Source organism: Hemicordylus capensis, chromosome 1, assembly GCF_027244095.1.
Source record: "Hemicordylus capensis ecotype Gifberg chromosome 1, rHemCap1.1.pri, whole genome shotgun sequence".
Taxonomy (NCBI): Eukaryota; Metazoa; Chordata; class Lepidosauria; order Squamata; family Cordylidae; genus Hemicordylus; species Hemicordylus capensis.
Window position 1 is genome coordinate 5,386,609 of NC_069657.1, and position 17,647 is coordinate 5,404,255.

At 50.9% G+C, this 17,647-nt stretch overlaps 1 protein-coding gene across 2 annotated transcripts in view; it reads left to right on the top strand.

Annotated features, from left to right (window-relative positions):
• The first annotated feature begins 1,208 nt into the window (after positions 1 to 1,208).
• Positions 1,209 to 17,647, top strand: part of PYGL (glycogen phosphorylase L) — a 55,352-nt gene continuing 38,913 nt past the window's right edge. The window contains exons 1-3 of one of the 2 annotated variants that reach the window (XM_053259386.1): positions 1,209 to 1,475; positions 3,217 to 3,461; positions 13,493 to 13,594. In XM_053259386.1, coding sequence (XP_053115361.1) covers positions 3,219 to 3,461; positions 13,493 to 13,594 — 345 coding nt within the window. In that variant the 5' untranslated portion in view covers positions 1,209 to 1,475; positions 3,217 to 3,218. Of the gene's footprint in view, positions 1,476 to 1,572; positions 1,701 to 3,216; positions 3,462 to 13,492; positions 13,595 to 17,647 lie in introns of those variants that run through there. The other variant, XM_053259398.1, reaches the window with a different exon arrangement.

The following is a 17,647-nucleotide window of genomic DNA, read 5'->3' on the forward strand; positions in this document are numbered from 1 at the left end:
TTTTAATTTAGCCACAGAAGTATGAAGTGACAAATCCTGGACTGCAGTCAAGCATTTCCAAGGAACGCTTCTCAAGGGGCCACCTTTCGCCTCCCCCTCACAGAAGCTCTGTGCTTGTGACCATGAGAGAGAAACTCTGCAGGAGCCGCCTGTCTTGATGCAGAAGGGGTGGCCGTGCTTTACCTGTTGAATCCCTGCTTGTAGAGTTAGCTCAACAGGAGCAACTTTTCCTGAGGCAGAGATGGCCCCGCTTTGCCTGTTGAACCTCTGCTTGCAGGGTGCAGCAACAGAGAAGCTCAACAGGAGCAATGGTTCTTGAGGCAGAGATGGCCCCGCTTTACCTGTTGAGCCTCTGCTTGCAGGGTGCAGCAACACTCTTGCTGCAACAGAAGCTTAAGGGGAGCAACTTTTCTTGAGGCAGAGATGGCCCCGCTTTGCCGGTTGAATCTCTGCTTCCAGGGTGTGCAGCAACAGAAGCAACTTGAACGGGAGCAACTTTTCCTGAGACAGAAATGGCCACGCTTTACCTGTTGAATTTTTGCTTGCAGGGTTCAGCAACACTGTTGCTGCAACAGAAGCTCAACAGGAGCAACCTTTTCCGGAGACAGAAATGGCCATGCTATGCCTGTTGAATCTCTGCTTGCAGAGTGTAGCAACAGAGATGTTCAACAGGAGCCATTTTTCTTGAGGCAGATATGGCCCCGCTTTACCTGTTGAATCTCTGCTTTCAGGGTGCGTGCAGCAACACTGTTGCTGCAGCAGAGACTTAACGGGAGCAACTTTTCTTGAGGCAGAGATCGCGCCTGTTGAATCTCTGCCTGCAGGGTGTGCAACAACTTTGGTGTCCGTCTGAACGGCAGGGGCCCTCCTGGCCATCTCCTCCTCCTGCCTCTCCTCCCTCCCTCCTGCAAGGCTCTTGCCGGGGGGGGACTCTCGTCTGCCGGTGCCCATCTGACTGGAGACCCGCTCCCCTCCCTTCCCCTTCCCCAACCGCCTTCATCCGCTCTCGGGCAAGCCCTTGCCGGCTTCCGCAGTCACGTCTCCTCCTGCCCGGCAGCCCTCGGGGCCTGCTGGGTTGTTGCCCGCGTGCAGCCTCCCGGAGCCACGCCAGCTGGGCCCAGAGCCAGGATCTGGGCAGCGGCCAGGGCCGAGCGGGGTGGAGGGGCGCCCGGTCGGGCTGGGCAGCGGGCCGGCTGCAAGGAAGGGGGGCAGCTAGCCAGCGCCCGCCCCCCTCGCTGCTCTGGAGTCTTGACTGCCCGCCCCGCCCCCGAGCAAGAAAACTTCCCGGGGGGGGAGGCGGCGCTTGCGGGCGGATAGGCGTGCGCGCTGGCGAATAGCGACCTATAAAAGTGGGCTGGGCGGCTCCCCTCCTTTTCCCGAGGAAGCGCCGAAAAGCAGCCCTCTTCGCGGCGCCAGAAGAGCCCCCGCAGGGTGGGGGAAACAGCCAGCCCCCCTCGGCCCGGGATCCCGCGCAAGTAAGTCCTCCTCCTCGCCCCCCAGCGCGGCGCTCCCTCCTCCTTCTCCTCCTCGGGGTCGGGAAGCGCCGGGCGCAAGAAGGGAGGGAGGCGCCCCTCCTTGCGCGGGCAGGAGCTGCGCCTGAGCCAAGCCTGTAGCGGCGCGCAAGCGGGGAAGGGGAGCTCGATCTGCGCTCGGCGCTGCTGCTGCCGCCGCTTGATGCGCGCCGAGCGGACCAGCCCGGGGTAGGTAGGAGCGGCCGGGGGCAGGAGGACGGAGGGGTGTTCTTGGCGGCGGAAAGTCCGCAGGGGCGCCTCTTCGCAGACTGGGCCGCCCTCCTGCCCGGTACACCCTCCCTGCGGTGTCAGCCCCGCCAGCTGAAGGCTGCGTGGCTGGCTGGCTTCGTGGGAAGGCGGCTGCGGATTGCACTGCCGACCGAGGCAGTCTTGGTGTCAGTCACTGCGGAGCACTCGCCTGAGCCTCTCGGGCTCCGATCAGCCCGGATCCGCTTCTCTGACGTTAAAGGCGTTCAGACGAAAGGGCTGACCCGGTGTTCGCATTTTCCACCTCTTCGGAGCCCCGCCCTGCCCGACCTGTAGCCCCTGGACGCTCCCTGCCATTGGTTTGGGCTGGGGTTCCTGGCCTTGGGTCCCCAGGTGACTGTACTATAACTCCCATCATCCCCAGCCGCAGTGGCCTTTGGCTGGGGATGATGGGATTTGTAGTCTGTGAGCACCTGGAGTCCCGAGGTTGGGAGCCCCCGGTTTGGGGGGCTTCTCGGTCATTTGAATGTTAGATGCTCCTTGCCAGGACTGCATGTTGGGTTTTATAGTCTCTCTTGGCCTCTTTCTCTCTGGCATTGACACTTGCCAGTGACTTACTGGAGAGCAGAAACTGTGTTTAGGACCTGTGTTCATGGGGACCTCGTGCTAAAGTGCATCTGAGCTATTCCTTCATGTCTCTTGTGTGGCTGAAGCCGCAAGGCAGACCCAAACGCACATTCCGTTTTGTAGCAATGGAGGGTGCATTTTATTAAAGCTCAAATGTCTATGTGCAAAAAGAAGTCCTCGACCGCTGGGGCTGGGCTCCTCAGAGTGTGTGGCTGGAGTCCCACGTAACTGGATAGCCCCCCTTTGGAAGAAAGCTAGTCTGTCAGGGAGACAGGCGAGAGCCCTGAACTGCTAGTCTTCTGTGTGCAGGGAGCTGTCTTGTGTGAAGAGGCCTTCATTCCTGTGAGGCTCTGCATGCAGCCAGGACTAGCCACCTTGGAGAAAGATCCCTTCCTGATTCCCTGCCCCTCTTGCGTTCACTTATTTGGCACACTTCTATACCGCCCCATAGACACATCTCTGGGTGGTGTACAGTCTCAAATCTTTTTAAGGGGGCACCCCCCAATTTCTTTGAGGGGGTCCTCATTTAAGTGAGGTTTCACCTCCTGCCTGGCACTGAACTGGTTGCGTAGAGTGGTGCCCTGCCCCTGCCCCTGCCCCTGAGTTTGCCGGATCTCTGGCTTCTAGCTCCCTGGAGAGGGGCAGTGACCAAAGGCCACTTGTTGAAGCTGAGCTCCTCCCTTTTTTTTTGTAGCCTGCTGCCAGCCCAGGGAAGGCGGGCAGGCAGGCACCTGGGCACAGCCAGGACAGGGCTGATCTGCCTAGGCCCGAGGGAAGGTGTGTCGTGCCTCCTCCCCAGCCGCTCTGTTGGGGGCTGAGAGGGGCTGCCCCAGAGGGCTCCCTGCCTCAGCCCCCTGCCCCATTTCTGCAGCCATGTCTCGGCCTCTGACGGACCAGGAGAAGCGGAAGCAGATCAGCATCCGCGGCATTGTCGGCGTGGAGAACGTGGCGGAGCTGAAGAAGGGCTTCAACCGGCACCTGCACTTCACTCTGGTCAAGGACCGCAATGTGGCCACCCCCCGCGACTACTACTTCGCCCTGGCGCACACGGTGCGCGATCACCTGGTGGGCCGATGGATCCGCACCCAGCAGTACTACTACGAGAAGGACCCCAAGGTGAGGTCTGTGAGTGTGTGAGGAAGTGGCTGTCCGGGCTCAAGTGGTGATCTCGCCACATGGGGGCAGACTGCTGGATTTCATAGCACTCTTCATTCTGCTGGATGAAATATTCTGTGGGACTCTCCCATCTTGCACACTCCTGTTCTGGCCCACTGAAGTTATGTTAGGTAAATGATTTTGTGTATTCTGTTATTTAGTGTGGGAGTTCTCGGTGGGGCGGTGGGGAGTGCGGGGTAATGTGACAGTTATAAAATTTTCAGTAGTTGGAGAACGTGGATGAAACTCACACAGACACTCAAAGTTGTAGTATGATGAGAGAGTAGCATCCTGAGATGTTGCTTGTGAAGATAGAGAAAACCTAGGACTTCACACATGTGGGACTTACTGCCCCAAGATGCAGTGATGGCCACCAGCTGAGATCTACGTAAAGGGATTAGACTCATCCTTGAAGTGTTTCAAGAGCCATTGGCTTCAATAACTCAAAAGAGCCTCCTTATCTAGAGATGGTATATCTGTGAATGGCAGCTACAGAGAACGGCTGTTGTCTTTGCTTGTGGGCTTCCCAGAAGTATCTGGCCATCACTGGAAGCAGAATGCTGGGCTAGTTGGACCTTTGGTCTGATCCAGCTGATATCTTGTGTAATATCACATTCTCTTGACACTCAACTGCTAGGTGAGCAAGTTGGGAATGGTGCAATCCTGGCTTACTCTGGGTTGAGGTGTAGCCCCAGGGCCTACTTGTCAGTGCTCAATCCTGCGATAACAGGATTTAGTAATGTGTCTGTGTGTGGCTTGACTCACCTGCCTGAAGTATCTCAAGCTCTCTGCTCTGCAAAAAACTTGATCTGTGGTGTACTTCATTAGCTTCTGTACAGGTGACCCTCGTTGTTTGCAGGGGTTACGTTCCTACCAATTTGCATAAATATGGAAACAGCAAATAACAAAACCTTGAGTCAATGGGAGTGGTGGTGGTGGTGGTGGTGGTTAGGTTCCTTGAAAGCAGGGAAGGGCAGAAATAAGAGTAGAAAAGCATAGTACCTTGTTGTTGTTGTTGTTGTTGTTGTTGTTTTGCATTTATATCCCACTCTTCCTCCAAGGAGCCCAGAGTGGTGTACTACATACTTAGGTTTCTCCTCACAACAACCCTGTGAAGTAGGTTAGGCTGAGAGAGAAGTGACTGGCCCAGAGTCATCTCTAGGAATGGCCCCCAAATCCTCTCATATTTTGTTTAAATTTTTTAAAAAACAAAAAAGAGCCACAAAATGGCTCTGCACTTCAAAATGGTGTCCAGAAATGGCATCAGAAGTAATTTCCAGCCACTCAGGATGGAACCACAGATAGGCAGATATCATCTATATTCCATGTTGTGGATAAAGAAAAGGTGTCTCTAAGACCCACCCACGGATACATGAAACCATGATCTGTGAAATGACAGGTAATGAGGGTCTCCTGTAGTCTGCTTGTGGTGCCATGGTCTGGCATCTCTGACTGATGCGAAGAAGGGCTATCTTTATTTTCCTGGTTACAAGATAGAAATGAGCAAATACCAATTTGCTGCCTTGGCCAAACTGACAAATTATGTCCAGCTAAAGAGACAAAAGCGGGAGTGACATATTAGAAACTGAACACCATTTATCTTCTGTAAAGGCAATCATCTGTATCCAAAGTTAAAACTTTGTTTCAAGAGGTTAGTTTGAGATAATTGTGTATTATAATGAATGTTTTGGTTCGTTTTTTCCTTTTCTGTTGCCATATCACTTTTTACTTATGTATTAGTAGCATTAAAAACACTGTACAGTGCTCTGTGTTGTGTCCCACTTTGGACTGTGAAGCCTCTGACACTGGGCCATGAACTTTCTAGTGCTCACCGAACAAAGTTACTGGCAGCGGAACATTCACAGTCTGTTTTCTGTGGCAAAGGAGAGTTGTCAGTTTAGCTGGAGTTATCTCACACAGTGTGAGATAGTGCCAGCCATACTGACAATTCTCACACAGGCATCATTATGTGGGGCCATCAAAAAACAAAAACAAGAAGAGGGTGCAGAAAGCCTACAGGTCAGTGGCTGAAGAAAGGTGGCAGGGTGGGCTGTGGAGTGAAGGACTGGCACCTGGGGAGAAGGGCAGGTGAAAGAGACCAGAGGGCTGCCTTGGGGCTGCTTGGTCTAGCTAAGGTTCCTGAATCTTGAGACCCCAGATATTGCTGGATTACAGCTCCCATAATCCCCAGCCACAATGACTGAAGGAGTTGTACTCAAGCAGCATCTGGGGACCCAAGACCCAGAAACTCCTGGGCTGGTGTAGTACAGGATCATCTGAAGGACAAGGTAATGTGTACAAAAATAATCTCTCTTTTAAAATGGGTGCGAATTGAGGGGAATTCTGGAAAAGGCAAAGAGAAAAGGTATGACCAAATCCCTTCACCATCCTCTGCTTTTGTTATATCACACCTTTAGAGCTGGCTTCAGCTGGCAGCCCTTAAAAATGAACTAAGTTGCCCAGCTCTGAAAAGAGAGGGCAGATTTAGAGATGTGCTTGCTGTGCCTTCCTAGATATAAAAATGACAGGGCTTGTTACACAGTGATTCAATTGCTGTATCTCCAGCGTCTTGCATATCTCCTTCCAAAATGTTGAGGAGGGCAAACATTGACAATGCCTTTAAGTCAGGATGTTGGATCCGCACAGGAACCTAACTGAGACCATTGGTCAGGCAGCCAAATCTTATCTCGGTGTTCATGAACCCCCTGAGCTGCTGGTTAGTTCACTTCTGACAGTATCTCGGGTGGCCCCAGAATCCAGATTCTCCACAGAATCCTGGTAAAGAAGGAATCATAGTTGCTGTACTTCAGGATGTTATTCAGAAGTGAGACAAGGCAAGGTGAAAGGATGGACTATAAACTTTTTTAAAGCTTGAGAATCTCCTTCCACAAGAGTGTTCATGAACAAGAGTTTGAGGCCAGCTTGAGGTGTTGTCCACAGTGGCCTTCTCCTGAGGGCTTCTTAAGTAGGCTGCACGGAAGAAGTGTGACTGAATTAAACGCAGAACACTTCCCCACCCCACCCCCCGAACCACACTTTGTATGTGTCATCGGTCTTCTGGGCTCACTCTAGAGAGACTATGGATATGGTGGTGAGTGTTATGGAAATTAGGAAGTCCGGAAGATGGAAAGCGTGTGCCATGAGGGCAAGCAGCCAAAGCCCAGTGGTAGATGCCGGGCCTGGCTCTCCCTCAGAGTCTTTGAACTCTGAGGTTTGGGAGCATCCTTCCTGAGCAAAGCTTTAGGTTGGTCAGATAATGTAATCTTCTTCTATCTATATCTATATCTATATCTATATCAAAGGCATACCCGTGGCTAATCCCATGTGTGGCAGCTCTCACAAGAGTTTGGAGAGCTGCCGGATAGCCACGGGACAGGTGGGGAAAAAGAAAATGGCGGCGAGATGGACGAGTGGGCGGGAGGGCAAGCCGGAGGTGGGCTGCGTGGGCAAAATGGTGGTGTGGGTGGCGGAGGGAGAAAATGATAGTGGGTGTGTGTGTGTGGGGGAGAGAAAACAGTGGGTGGGCAGAGAAGCGGCGGTGGGTGGGGGGCGGCTAGAGGCCCAGATGCTCTGGGCCCGGCCCAGCTAGTCCTATATAATAAAAGGCTAAGTGAGTGGCCGTGGCTTTGGAACGTTGGGGATCTGCGTCCCTGCCTCCCTGGGCTGTTCTGGGCCTGCGCGAAGCGCAGGCCCAGAAGAGCCCAAGGGACACAGGACTGCAGACACCAGTGTCCCACAGCCACGGGCGGCCATTAGCCAGTGTGTGGCGGCGGGGGAAAGTGGCCGAGGCAGCGGCGGAGCCGCCGCCTCGGCCATGAGCTGCAGCACGGCGAGAGGAGGCTGAGGCAACCAGAAGCGGCCGCCCTGAAAAAGGCGAGGGCAATGGCGGCGGGGGAAGACCGAGACGGGGGACAGGGAAGCTGGGCGAGGTGGCGGCGAAGCCGCCAACGAGGCCCCCGCCCGCTCACAGCCGTCGCCGCCGCCTGCTCACCCGCCCTCCCAGCTGCCCAAAATGAAGCTGGGCGAGGTGGCGGCAAAGCCGCCAACGAGGCCCCCGCCCGCTCACAGCCGCTGCCACCGCCTGCTCACCCGCCCTCCCAGCTGCCCAAAATCACCTTCCCCGCTCCCCCCCAAAAAAGATTAAGGGCCAAAATGGCCCATGAGAAGGTCGCCGCCCCCGCCTATCGCCCTCCCAGCTGTCGAAGACCACCTTACCCGCTCCAGCCCGAGGGAAAAGAGAGGAGCTCACGAGCAGAGCTCCTCTCTGTGCTAAGTCACTGCTCAAACTGCCGCTATGGACGCAAAGGACGCCTATTGCGTCCATTGCGACAGTATGGGCAGCAGCTTAACACAGAGAATAGCTCTGTTTCCGAGTTCCTCTCTTCTCCTTCGGGCTGGAGCGGGTAAGGTGGGCTCCGGCAGCTGGGTGCGTGGGAGGGCGATAGGCGGGGGCGGCCACCTTCTCATGGGCCATTTTGGCCGTTATTCATCCACACAACCCCCCCCCAAAGTATAAGCAAAATAAGGAAGAACAAAAACAGAGACATCAACAAAACAAAAAACAAAAAGAGAGAGGGGACAAGGGGGGGAAGAGACAGAAAGAGAGAGAGAGAGACAGAAAAGACGGGATAGAAAGCTAGCGCCCGTTATCATAACGGGCTTAAAAATACTAGTTATATAATAAAGCCTTTAAAGTGGAGGGACTCTTTTCCAGAAATGTTAGAGTATTGTTGAGCCAGATCACCGGGAAGCCGTCTTCGCAACAGAAGAGCCGTGGGCTCTGTGGAAGTCCTGACTCCTGGGCACTTGTGGCCTCTACCACTTTGCGGAGGCGTGGTGGTGGCTATACCTGCTTTGCAGGCAGGCGGCCCCAGGTTGGGTCCCTCACATTTCCAGGTTAAGAAATACTTTGAGTAGCCATGTTGAAGACTAGACAGCTGCTGCTAGTCAAAGCTGAAAATTCTGGACTAGAAGAGCCAGCAAGGAGTGTGTGCATGCACACACTTTGTGTTTCCTCTTGAACCCAGCACTCCTTGAGGTTGAGAGCTGAGCAGCTAAGAGTGAGCGCTGAATCTGGAAGACTCCAGTTTGAATCTTTCCTTTGCTCCAGGCTCACTATGTCGACATAGGCAGACTGTGCACGCTCTGCTTCAGTCCCACCCAACTCTGCAGTGGAGGCGGATAATTCGGTCCCACTAACTAGAGTTGTTGTGAGAGTTACAACAAAGCAATGTACGTGAAGCACTTCTTGAAGACTCTAAAATGCTGCCTGAATGTGAAGTGCTGTTGCCCCGGCCAGCTGCCAAAATGGACCGTGTGGTTAACTGGGAGGGGAGGGGGCAGAAGCTTTCTTGAGTTGTGTGGGTGCCTCCGTTAGGGGGTCTTCGACATGCACCTGTGTGAACTCTTAACTCCTGCAGAGCAGGGAAATGGGGAGTCCCTTCTGCCATGGTTAACTGCTATCTGCACTTAAGGGTTCCTGCTTAACCCAAACAAATGCAGAGATTGTAACTGTGGTCAACTGATTAAATTCTAACAGAGAACAAGATACAACGTGGGCAACATAGTAACTTATTGAACAGCTTCTGTCTGTAAGAACATGAGTTGCCTGGATTCTTTTTGTGTGTATTACACACAAACCTTTTCCTGTGAAATGAGGAAAGAGGAAACAAACTGTCGGAATGCAGAATATTTGAATCGTAAGAGTTAGCAGGAGATGTAAAGTGCAGGAGCAACCAGCCTCTTGCACTCCACTTCTGTGCCATAGGCCAAAAGATTTACCAGGAACTGCCTTAAAAGTAAATGCAACTCCAGGAGAGGTGAGCCAGAATGCATGGCTCTTGGGAGGTCCTGTTTGGAGAGCAGGCCTTTTCAAAGAGCAGCCTAAGCCTGTCGAAAGTTCGTCCAGGCTTCCAAAAGGCACGCCCTCAAAGTGACACTATGACAAAAAGATATAGCTGCTCTTTAAATAAAACATGATGGGACATGTCGTTGACCAGCAGCAATCTGGACGATTAGTAGTCTGAAGTTCAGGATTTTGTGCTTGGAAAGTTCATGAATTTTAAAATAATTATGTTCCACTGCACTCAGTCATTGGGGGCGGGGAAGCAAGGTTGTTATCTTCTGGCTGTACAGAGAGATCAAAGATAACAGCTGATATTTCCCCATTAAGCACTGTAAGTAAGGGTACCAATTATCAGAGTCCTCATCAAAGCCTCTTGAAAAAACCTAGCAGTCATGGGATAAAAGAAGAGGTTCGTGTGTGGATTGGTGACTGGTTGAAAGACAGGAAACAGAGGGTAGGGATAAATGGAGAGTTTTCACATTGGAGAGAAGTAAGTGGTGTTCTCCAGGGATCTGTATTGGGACCAGTGTTATTTAACGTGTTCATAAATGATCTAGAGGTTGGGGTAAGCAGCAAGGTGGCCGAATTTGCAGATGACACAATTATTTAGGGTAGTGAAATCCAAAAGAGAGTTCAAAGAGCTCCAAAAGCATCTCTCCAAACTGGGGGAATGGGCAAGAAGATGGCAAATGTGGTTCAATGTAAGCAAGTGTAAAGTGGTGCATGTTGGGGCAAGAAACCCCACCTTTACATATATGTAGATGGGGTCTGAGCTGTCAGCGACTGACCAGGAGAGGGATCTTGGGGTCATGGAGGACAGCTCGTTGAAAGTGTAGAAAGTGTGTGGCAGCTGTGAAAAAGACCAATTCAATACTTGGAATAATTAGGAATGGGTTTAAAAATAAAATTGCTAATAGGAGAGCTGGTCTTGAGGTAGTAAGCATGACTTGTCCCCTTAGCTAAGCAGGGTCTGCCCTGGTTGTGTATGAATGGGAGACTTGATGTGTGAGCACTGTAGGATATTCCCTTCAGGGGATGGAGCTTCTCTGGGAAGAGCAGAAGGTTCCAAGTTCCCTCCCTGGCAGCATCTCCAAGATAGGGCTGAAAGAGATTCCTGCCTGCAACCTTGGAGAAGCCGCTGCCAGTCTGTGAAGACAATAATGAACTAGATAGACCAATGGTCTGACTCAGTATATGGCAGCTTCTATGTAATATTATAATGCCCATATACAAAACTGTGGTGCGGCCACATTTGGAGTACTGAATGCAGTTCTGGTCACCATATCTTAAGAAGGACATTGTAGGACTGGAAAAGGTACAGAAGAGGACAACCAAGATGATCAGGGGCCTAGAACACCTTAAGGTTACAACACCTGGGGCTTTTTAGTTTAGAAAAAAGATGACTGTGGGGAGACATGATAGAGGTCTATAAAATAATGTATGGTGTGGAGAAGGTGGTTAGTGAGAAATTCTTCTCCTTCTCACATAACACTTAGAACTTAGATTCATGGGTCATCCCATGAAACTGATTGCCAGGAAATCTAGGACCAACTAACGGAAGCACTTTTTCACACAATGCATAATCAACCTTTGGAATTCTCTGCCACAAGATGTGGTGACAGCCAACAAACAGCCTGGATGGCTTTAAGAGGGGCTTGGATAACTTCATGGAGGCGAGGTCTATCAACGGCTACTAGTCGGAGGGCTATAGGCCACCTCTAGCCTCAGAGGCAGGATGCCTCTAAATATCAGTTGCAGAGGAGTAGCAATAGGAGAGAGGCATGCACATGCTTCTTGCCTGTGGGCTCCCCAGAGGCATCTGGTGGGCCACTGTGTGAAACAGGATGCTGGACTAGATGGGCCTTGGGCCTGATCCAGCGGGGCTGTTCTTATCTTTTTATATATTTTTCTCATTGATCATTTCCCAGGCACTGATTTAAATATAAAGGATTTCAGGATAATGGTGCAATGATATATTCCAGGGAAATAACAAATTGTAGAGTAATTTCAAGTGGAAGCAAGGACAAACTTCCTTTTTAAATATTAAAATCTTCAAGAAAGTTTTTAAATACTGCTATGAATACTCAAAAGAAGCAGAATTTTGGAAAATAATAAAATTATTGGCATATGTGTACATCTTCAGGGTATCAAGTGTGAGAGCAAATGGAAAAAAGAGATAAATTTTCTTTATTGGCAAAACGTTCTACTCCACCTTTCAATAAAATACACAAACCAGCTAAAAAGAGCGAAAGCAGCAACTGAGTAAAAATTTAATAAAAATATGCTGTTATGACCCCCAAAGCCACAACGACCATTAAATCCGCATTAAGATTCTTAAAAAGCCTGCCAAAATAAGTCTTGTATGTATGCACCAAGAATGGTAATGTATTTATAATTCTATAATAATTATTTGCTGCTCCTCATCTAAACGCAAGCCCTTATGGGGCAGGCACACCCCTTTGGAAGTCTCTTTCATATTCTGGGCACCACAGCTAAAAAGGCCCTATGCAGAGGTCCTCAATTTTTGAGTCCCCAGATGCTTGAGTACAACTCCCATAATCCCCAGGCACAGTGGCCTTCAGGCATTGCAGCTGGGCATGATGGAAGTTGTAGTCCTATAATATCCAGGGTTGAGAAGCACTCCCTATCCCATAGAGCCACTTCTGGTACATCTGACAATGGAGGGACTGGAACAGGGCCTTGGAAATCCAAGTTCTTGGGCAGGCTCCAACAGTGCTGGTCATTCTTGAGGGATTCTAGCTTTAGATACTTTACAGGTGAGGTGTGGACATTCTTATTTGCGAGTGGATCTTGTTACATGGAACTTAGTGGCATGTTACGGATGACTAATCTTCCCTCTTGTAAGCCTGATAATGGAAAATGAAGGTCCTGCCGTCCCCTCACAAGTAGTGGAAATCGAAAAGGGGAAGGCTTGGATTTTGGAAGGTGGGGATTGGAAATGATGGTGGATGTGCAGCTGAATTGTGATCTTTTATGTCTTTTCAATTATGGGAAGTCTAGAGTGCTGAGATATTGAATCTGTGGTTTACTACCAGAATAACGCAGGCCAGATATTAAAAAGTATAAACAGAGGCATCAAAAAGAGAATGGCAGTAAAAGTATTAGCCAAGCTGGCAGCCTATAATAGATGAAGGCTATCCTCACTCCTGCAAATGTGGACGCTGTTTGTTCCAGCTATTGGGGCGGAGCTGAATTACGTGCTGGATTGATCTGCTGTGATGCACCTTCTGTGATAATGACTGCGTTTGGTATTCTTTTGTTATTTTAAACATATTATTTTAAAAGCCGCTATGTTTCTTTTGCAGCCACATTTCTTTTGCAACCAGGAACAAAGTTGCCTGATTTGAGGAGGGAATTGTAAGTGATGAGCTGATCTAAATTGAGCTAAAAGAGCAAGCTAGTCCTCCTTGAATTGGATTGACTCCATGATCCCTGAGGTTGGGTTTTTGACTGTTAACGGCCTTTCGGGCAGCTTTAGGTTGGTAGATTAAGGAATAATCCCATTTGTGACTTCATTGGGAAGTCTTTTCCAAACGGTCAATGGACCCAGCCAGGCTCCCTGGTGAGTGCCGTCCCTAATCTGGTCTCCTGCAAGTGCCTTCTGTGGCTGACTTATTTTAGAAAATGCATATTATGACGTCTCCAATCAGAAGAAAGCCCAAGGTGGGGTCTTACAAACAGGATCGTTGCCATTCCAACTCAAGGAAAATCCAGGCCCTGTCTCATGGGATGCAAACAGGAACTGTTGTGCGGGAGGCTGAACCTCTTCCCACACAGAGCCGGGAGGGGAGGCAGCCTTGCAGAGTGAGCAGCTGTGCTGGTTTCTGCTGGCCATGCAGACCAGTGGATCCACTGCGAACGGCGTCCCACTGGCCACTCTCCCTCTGCCTCTCCCCCTCTCCAGGCTAGTTAAGGCACCCTTTAGGCTTTCTGCTTGGGTGATGGGAAGCATTTTTCTGTGGTTCTATCCCACGGCAGGTGCAGCAGGGGTTCTCAAATGTGGGTCCCAAGATGCTGACGGACTTCAACTCCCATCACCCCCTGCCATGGTGGCCGAAGGCCACGTCATGCAACGGGCAGCCTTGATCCTGCTGGGGTTTGATGATGTCTTCTGCTTGCTTTCCAGAGAATTTACTACCTCTCCCTGGAGTTCTACATGGGCCGCACTCTGCAGAACACCATGATCAACCTAGGACTGCAGAACGCCTGTGATGAGGCCATTTATCAGGTATGGAGACATGCCAGTTTTGCCAAAGGAGTTTCCATATTATTTATATTTTCTATCCCGCACTTCCTCCAAGGAGCCCCGAGAGATGTACTGCATACTTAAGTTTCTCCTCACAACAACTCTATGAGGTTGTTTAGGCTGAGAGAGAAGTGACTGGCCCAGAGTCACCCAGCAAGTATCATGGCTGAATGGGGATTTGAACTCGGGTATCCCCGGTCCTAGTCCAGCACTCTAACCACTACACCATGCTGGCTCCATAAGCTGATTTCCTAGGGCTTCTCACCCTTGGGTCCCTGGATGATATTGGATGACAACTCCCATCATGGCCTTGTGACTGAGGATGGTGGGAGTTGTCGTCCCACAGGCAGCATCTTGGGGAGTGGGGGCAGGACTGAGATGCCCTGGTCTCGGCAATGTGGTTCTAAAGCCCTTCCCAACTGAAGACCACGTGGTGGCAGTTTTTTCCTGGATTGCTGTCCTGGGCAATCGGGATGGAGGGCCTGGTTGCCTTAAGGTCTCTGTGGGGTGGGGGTGGGGACTTTTGGCCAGTGGCTTTCAGGCTGGGCATTCTCTGGCCTTCTTGTGCAATATGCAGCCGCAAGACAGAACTGGGTCTGCTCCGATGTTTAAGAGGAACTCAAAGGCCTGGGATGATGATCACATACTGCCTGACTCCAAATGATCTGATGTTGGCCTGGCATATGTCTGGGGGGGACTGAAAGCCTGTATGAGCTGATCTAAAAAGCTTAGCAGCCACAGCCTTTTGCACTTTTGATACTGTGCTGTATTTTTTGTCCCACTGTAAACTGTTTTGTGCACGCTTCAAGATGGAGATGTGGGTTAATAATTGAAATATAATGTGGGCCTTCTGCTCTATCGGTAACTAAAGAGGAAGCACAGTTCAGGGGGTGGGGGTGGGACAGGTTCTACACAGCCTCATGTGTCCCAAACCAACACATTCAACTTCCAAAAGAGGAAGCCTCCCCAAAATGAGGTGACCAGTAAAAAGGAAGTTGAAAGAGAAAGAGGGTCCTCCCTCTCCAGAACCTGTGGAGGATATTTAAAGCTGCAGTAATAGAAGCTCAGCTAGGATGTCTACTACAAAGCAGAAGGCACCACAAGAGGAATGCTTGGATCCCCCTCTGCAAAAAAGAGAGAGAGAGCCGGGGAGGAATTACTGGAGCTTGAGAGTGTGTCAACAGGTAGTAAGCAGAAAGTGGTGACATGCTTTTGGATCATGAGGGTCATAAATTTGCCTCCCGCCTGCAGCCTAACCTTTCAGTCTCCCCCACTCTCCCTTTTCTATGATTGTCTATAGAGATTACCCTTTGGCTGCCTGCCTGGGTTTTATTGTAGCCACGAGGGGCAGCCTGTGCAGAGCACTGGAGCCCACCTGTAACCAGCACACATGCTTTTCTCCTCTCCCTGGGTCTGGCACCTGTTTCAGCCCCCACACACCTTCTAACCTGTCATGTTTGCCAAAAGGGCTAGTAACGTGGTGGGGAGTCCTGGGCTGCTGAGAATCTCTGCAGAATTCCCGATGCCATGCATCTTGGAGGCGGGGGTGGTTGTGAAGTACAGTAACGGCATCCCTGGTTCTTCATGCTCCTAGTGCAGCCGAGGGGGAAATGCAGCTGCACCTCATAGGAATCTAGGAAGCTGCCACATACTGAGTCAGACCATTGGTCTATCTAGCTCAGTATTGTCTTCACAGACTGGCAGCGGCTTCTCTAAGGTTGCAGGCAGGAATCTCTCTCAGTCCTCTCTTGGAGAAGCTGCCAGGGAGGGAACTTGAAACCAAGATGCTCTTCCCAGAGAGGCCCCATCCCCTAAGGGGAATATCTTCCAGTGCTCACACTTCTAGTCTCCCTTTCATATGCAACCAGGGCAGACCTTGCTTAGCTATGGGGACAAGTCATGCTTGCTACCACCAGACCAGCTCTCCTCCTGCTCAGATTGGTTATGCAAGCCATCAGAGCTTTGCCTAGAGCATCGAGGATATTGCTGAACGGGATATTGCAGTGAGCAGTGCTATTTCTGAAAGGAGGCCTCCTTGGAAAGTGCCTTCAGCTTCCCCTCTAACGGGGGGCCAGTTCAGAAGCAACCTTCTTAAGTGGGAAGGAGAGCATTGCTGGGAGCTCACAGGAGCTTTTTGCCATCCGTGCTCTCCACGGGCAGCCTAGAAGTCCATTCTGTACAGTGCGTGTGCCAAACCTCTTCCCAAACAGTGTCACAGGACCTTGGGCAACTTCCAAGCAATGGAAGAAGCAAAGGGTGCTCTATCAGTAGAGGAGGCATAAGATAGGATGTGAGCAGGAGGTAGGAAGAGGACAGGGAGGGCTCTGTGGTGGTGGCCTCCAGAGTGGGGTGTGTGTATGCGCCCTTGCCTGGTGAGCCCGAGAAGGTCAGAGGGCTGAAAGTGAATTTCTGCACTTCACTAAGAAGGGATGAAGAGTTCTTGGACAGGACACGGGAAGCAGCAGCAAGGACAACAGGAGAAGCCTGTGAAGGCATAAGATAGGCCTGCACAACATGCAGCCCGGAGGCTGGATCCAGCCCACAGACCTTTTTTACTGGCCTTCAGGGAGGAATATCGTGCAGCAGCATCGCAGCTGGAAACTGCCTTACAGCACTATCCTGTGTGTGTTTACTCAGAAATGCATCTCACAGTGTCCCCAGTGAAGCTTGCTTGTCTAAGATTGCAGCCTGAAACTGATTTAGAGAGAGGAGAGAGCATTTATTTGGGGCTGGCATGCTCTCCATGTCCCACTGACTCGGCATGGATAAGGCCAATTTTCTGGCCAATGTTCTTGGTTAATTGTGAGTCCCTTAACAGGAGAGGAATCGATCTGTAACCAAGACTGCTTTCACTAATATTTTAAATAATTTTTGAGTACGGGAGAATGCATATATCATAGCCACTATATTATCTTAATAATTTTAATGTAGTAATTAATGTGCTGAGAATTGACCTCGGCCCTACATACCAAGTCAGGGCTGGTTCTGGCCCTCCGGGGCATTTGAGTTGGGCAATCCTGGCTTAAGACGGGATCTGTAAGGGGAAGGAAACTGCATGGAAGAGAGTGACTTGGGAGCAAGGGAATTGGGAGGCATTTGGGAAGGCACCAAGGAGCTGGAGAAGCAGCCCACTTCATGGGCTTCCATCTCTGATTGGCACATGGCTGCTTCCAGGTCCCCCGGCACTCCCTTTCTTCTTCTGTCCTTCCTTGTAGGTGTTGGTGGAGCCGTCTCTGTCCCTTCAAGGGTTGAGATGCAACTCCTTCCTTGTCTAGCCTAGCCTACTGTAGCTGTCTTGGATACTGAGTTGCTCTTGTTAGAAAGTGATGTCTTAGTTAGCTGCCGCTATGGCTTCCTGTCCAAGAACGACGCCTCCTCTCTAATGAGGCGAAGTGTAGAAAACCACACCCTTCCAGTTCTTACCTTCTCTTCCAACCGAATGACCAGCTCAGACTTGCTGCGGGTAAGCCTCGTTGTGCTTTCAGGCAAGAAAACTACTCTGTGTGTGTGTGTGTGTGTGTGTCTTGATTTCTATGCCACCCTTCCAAAAGTGGCTCAGGGCAGTTTGCATTACTATTAATGGAGCAGGCAATGTTGGCTCTCCAGCTTTGGTTGAATGACAACTCCCTCCTTCCCAGCCACAAAGCCCTGCACTATGTTACTACCACAAGCACTTGCTGTCTGTCTTGCCGTCTCTTGTTCGTGTCCTGGCACTGCCTCTATTGATGGGCGTAACCTTCCCTCTGGACCTACTGCCTGAGAGTTGCCTCTTGTGATGTGCTGGCGGTTGGCCTTTTGGCTTGCTGGAAGAAAGAACATGGAGTGGCAAGAAGTTCAGGTCCCCATGAGCATGTGGCTGTCTTCAGCAGAAGCCGCTGGGAGAACATGCAGGTGAGCTGCTCCCTCCCCAGACCACAGGAGATGCGTGCACAATTCTGCACGGAGGGAGAAACCCTCAGCTGCACAGGTTACCCTCTAGGATGGGGATTGCTTGGCGTGGCAGTAGCACACCAAAGTGGAAAGGTTCTCTGGATT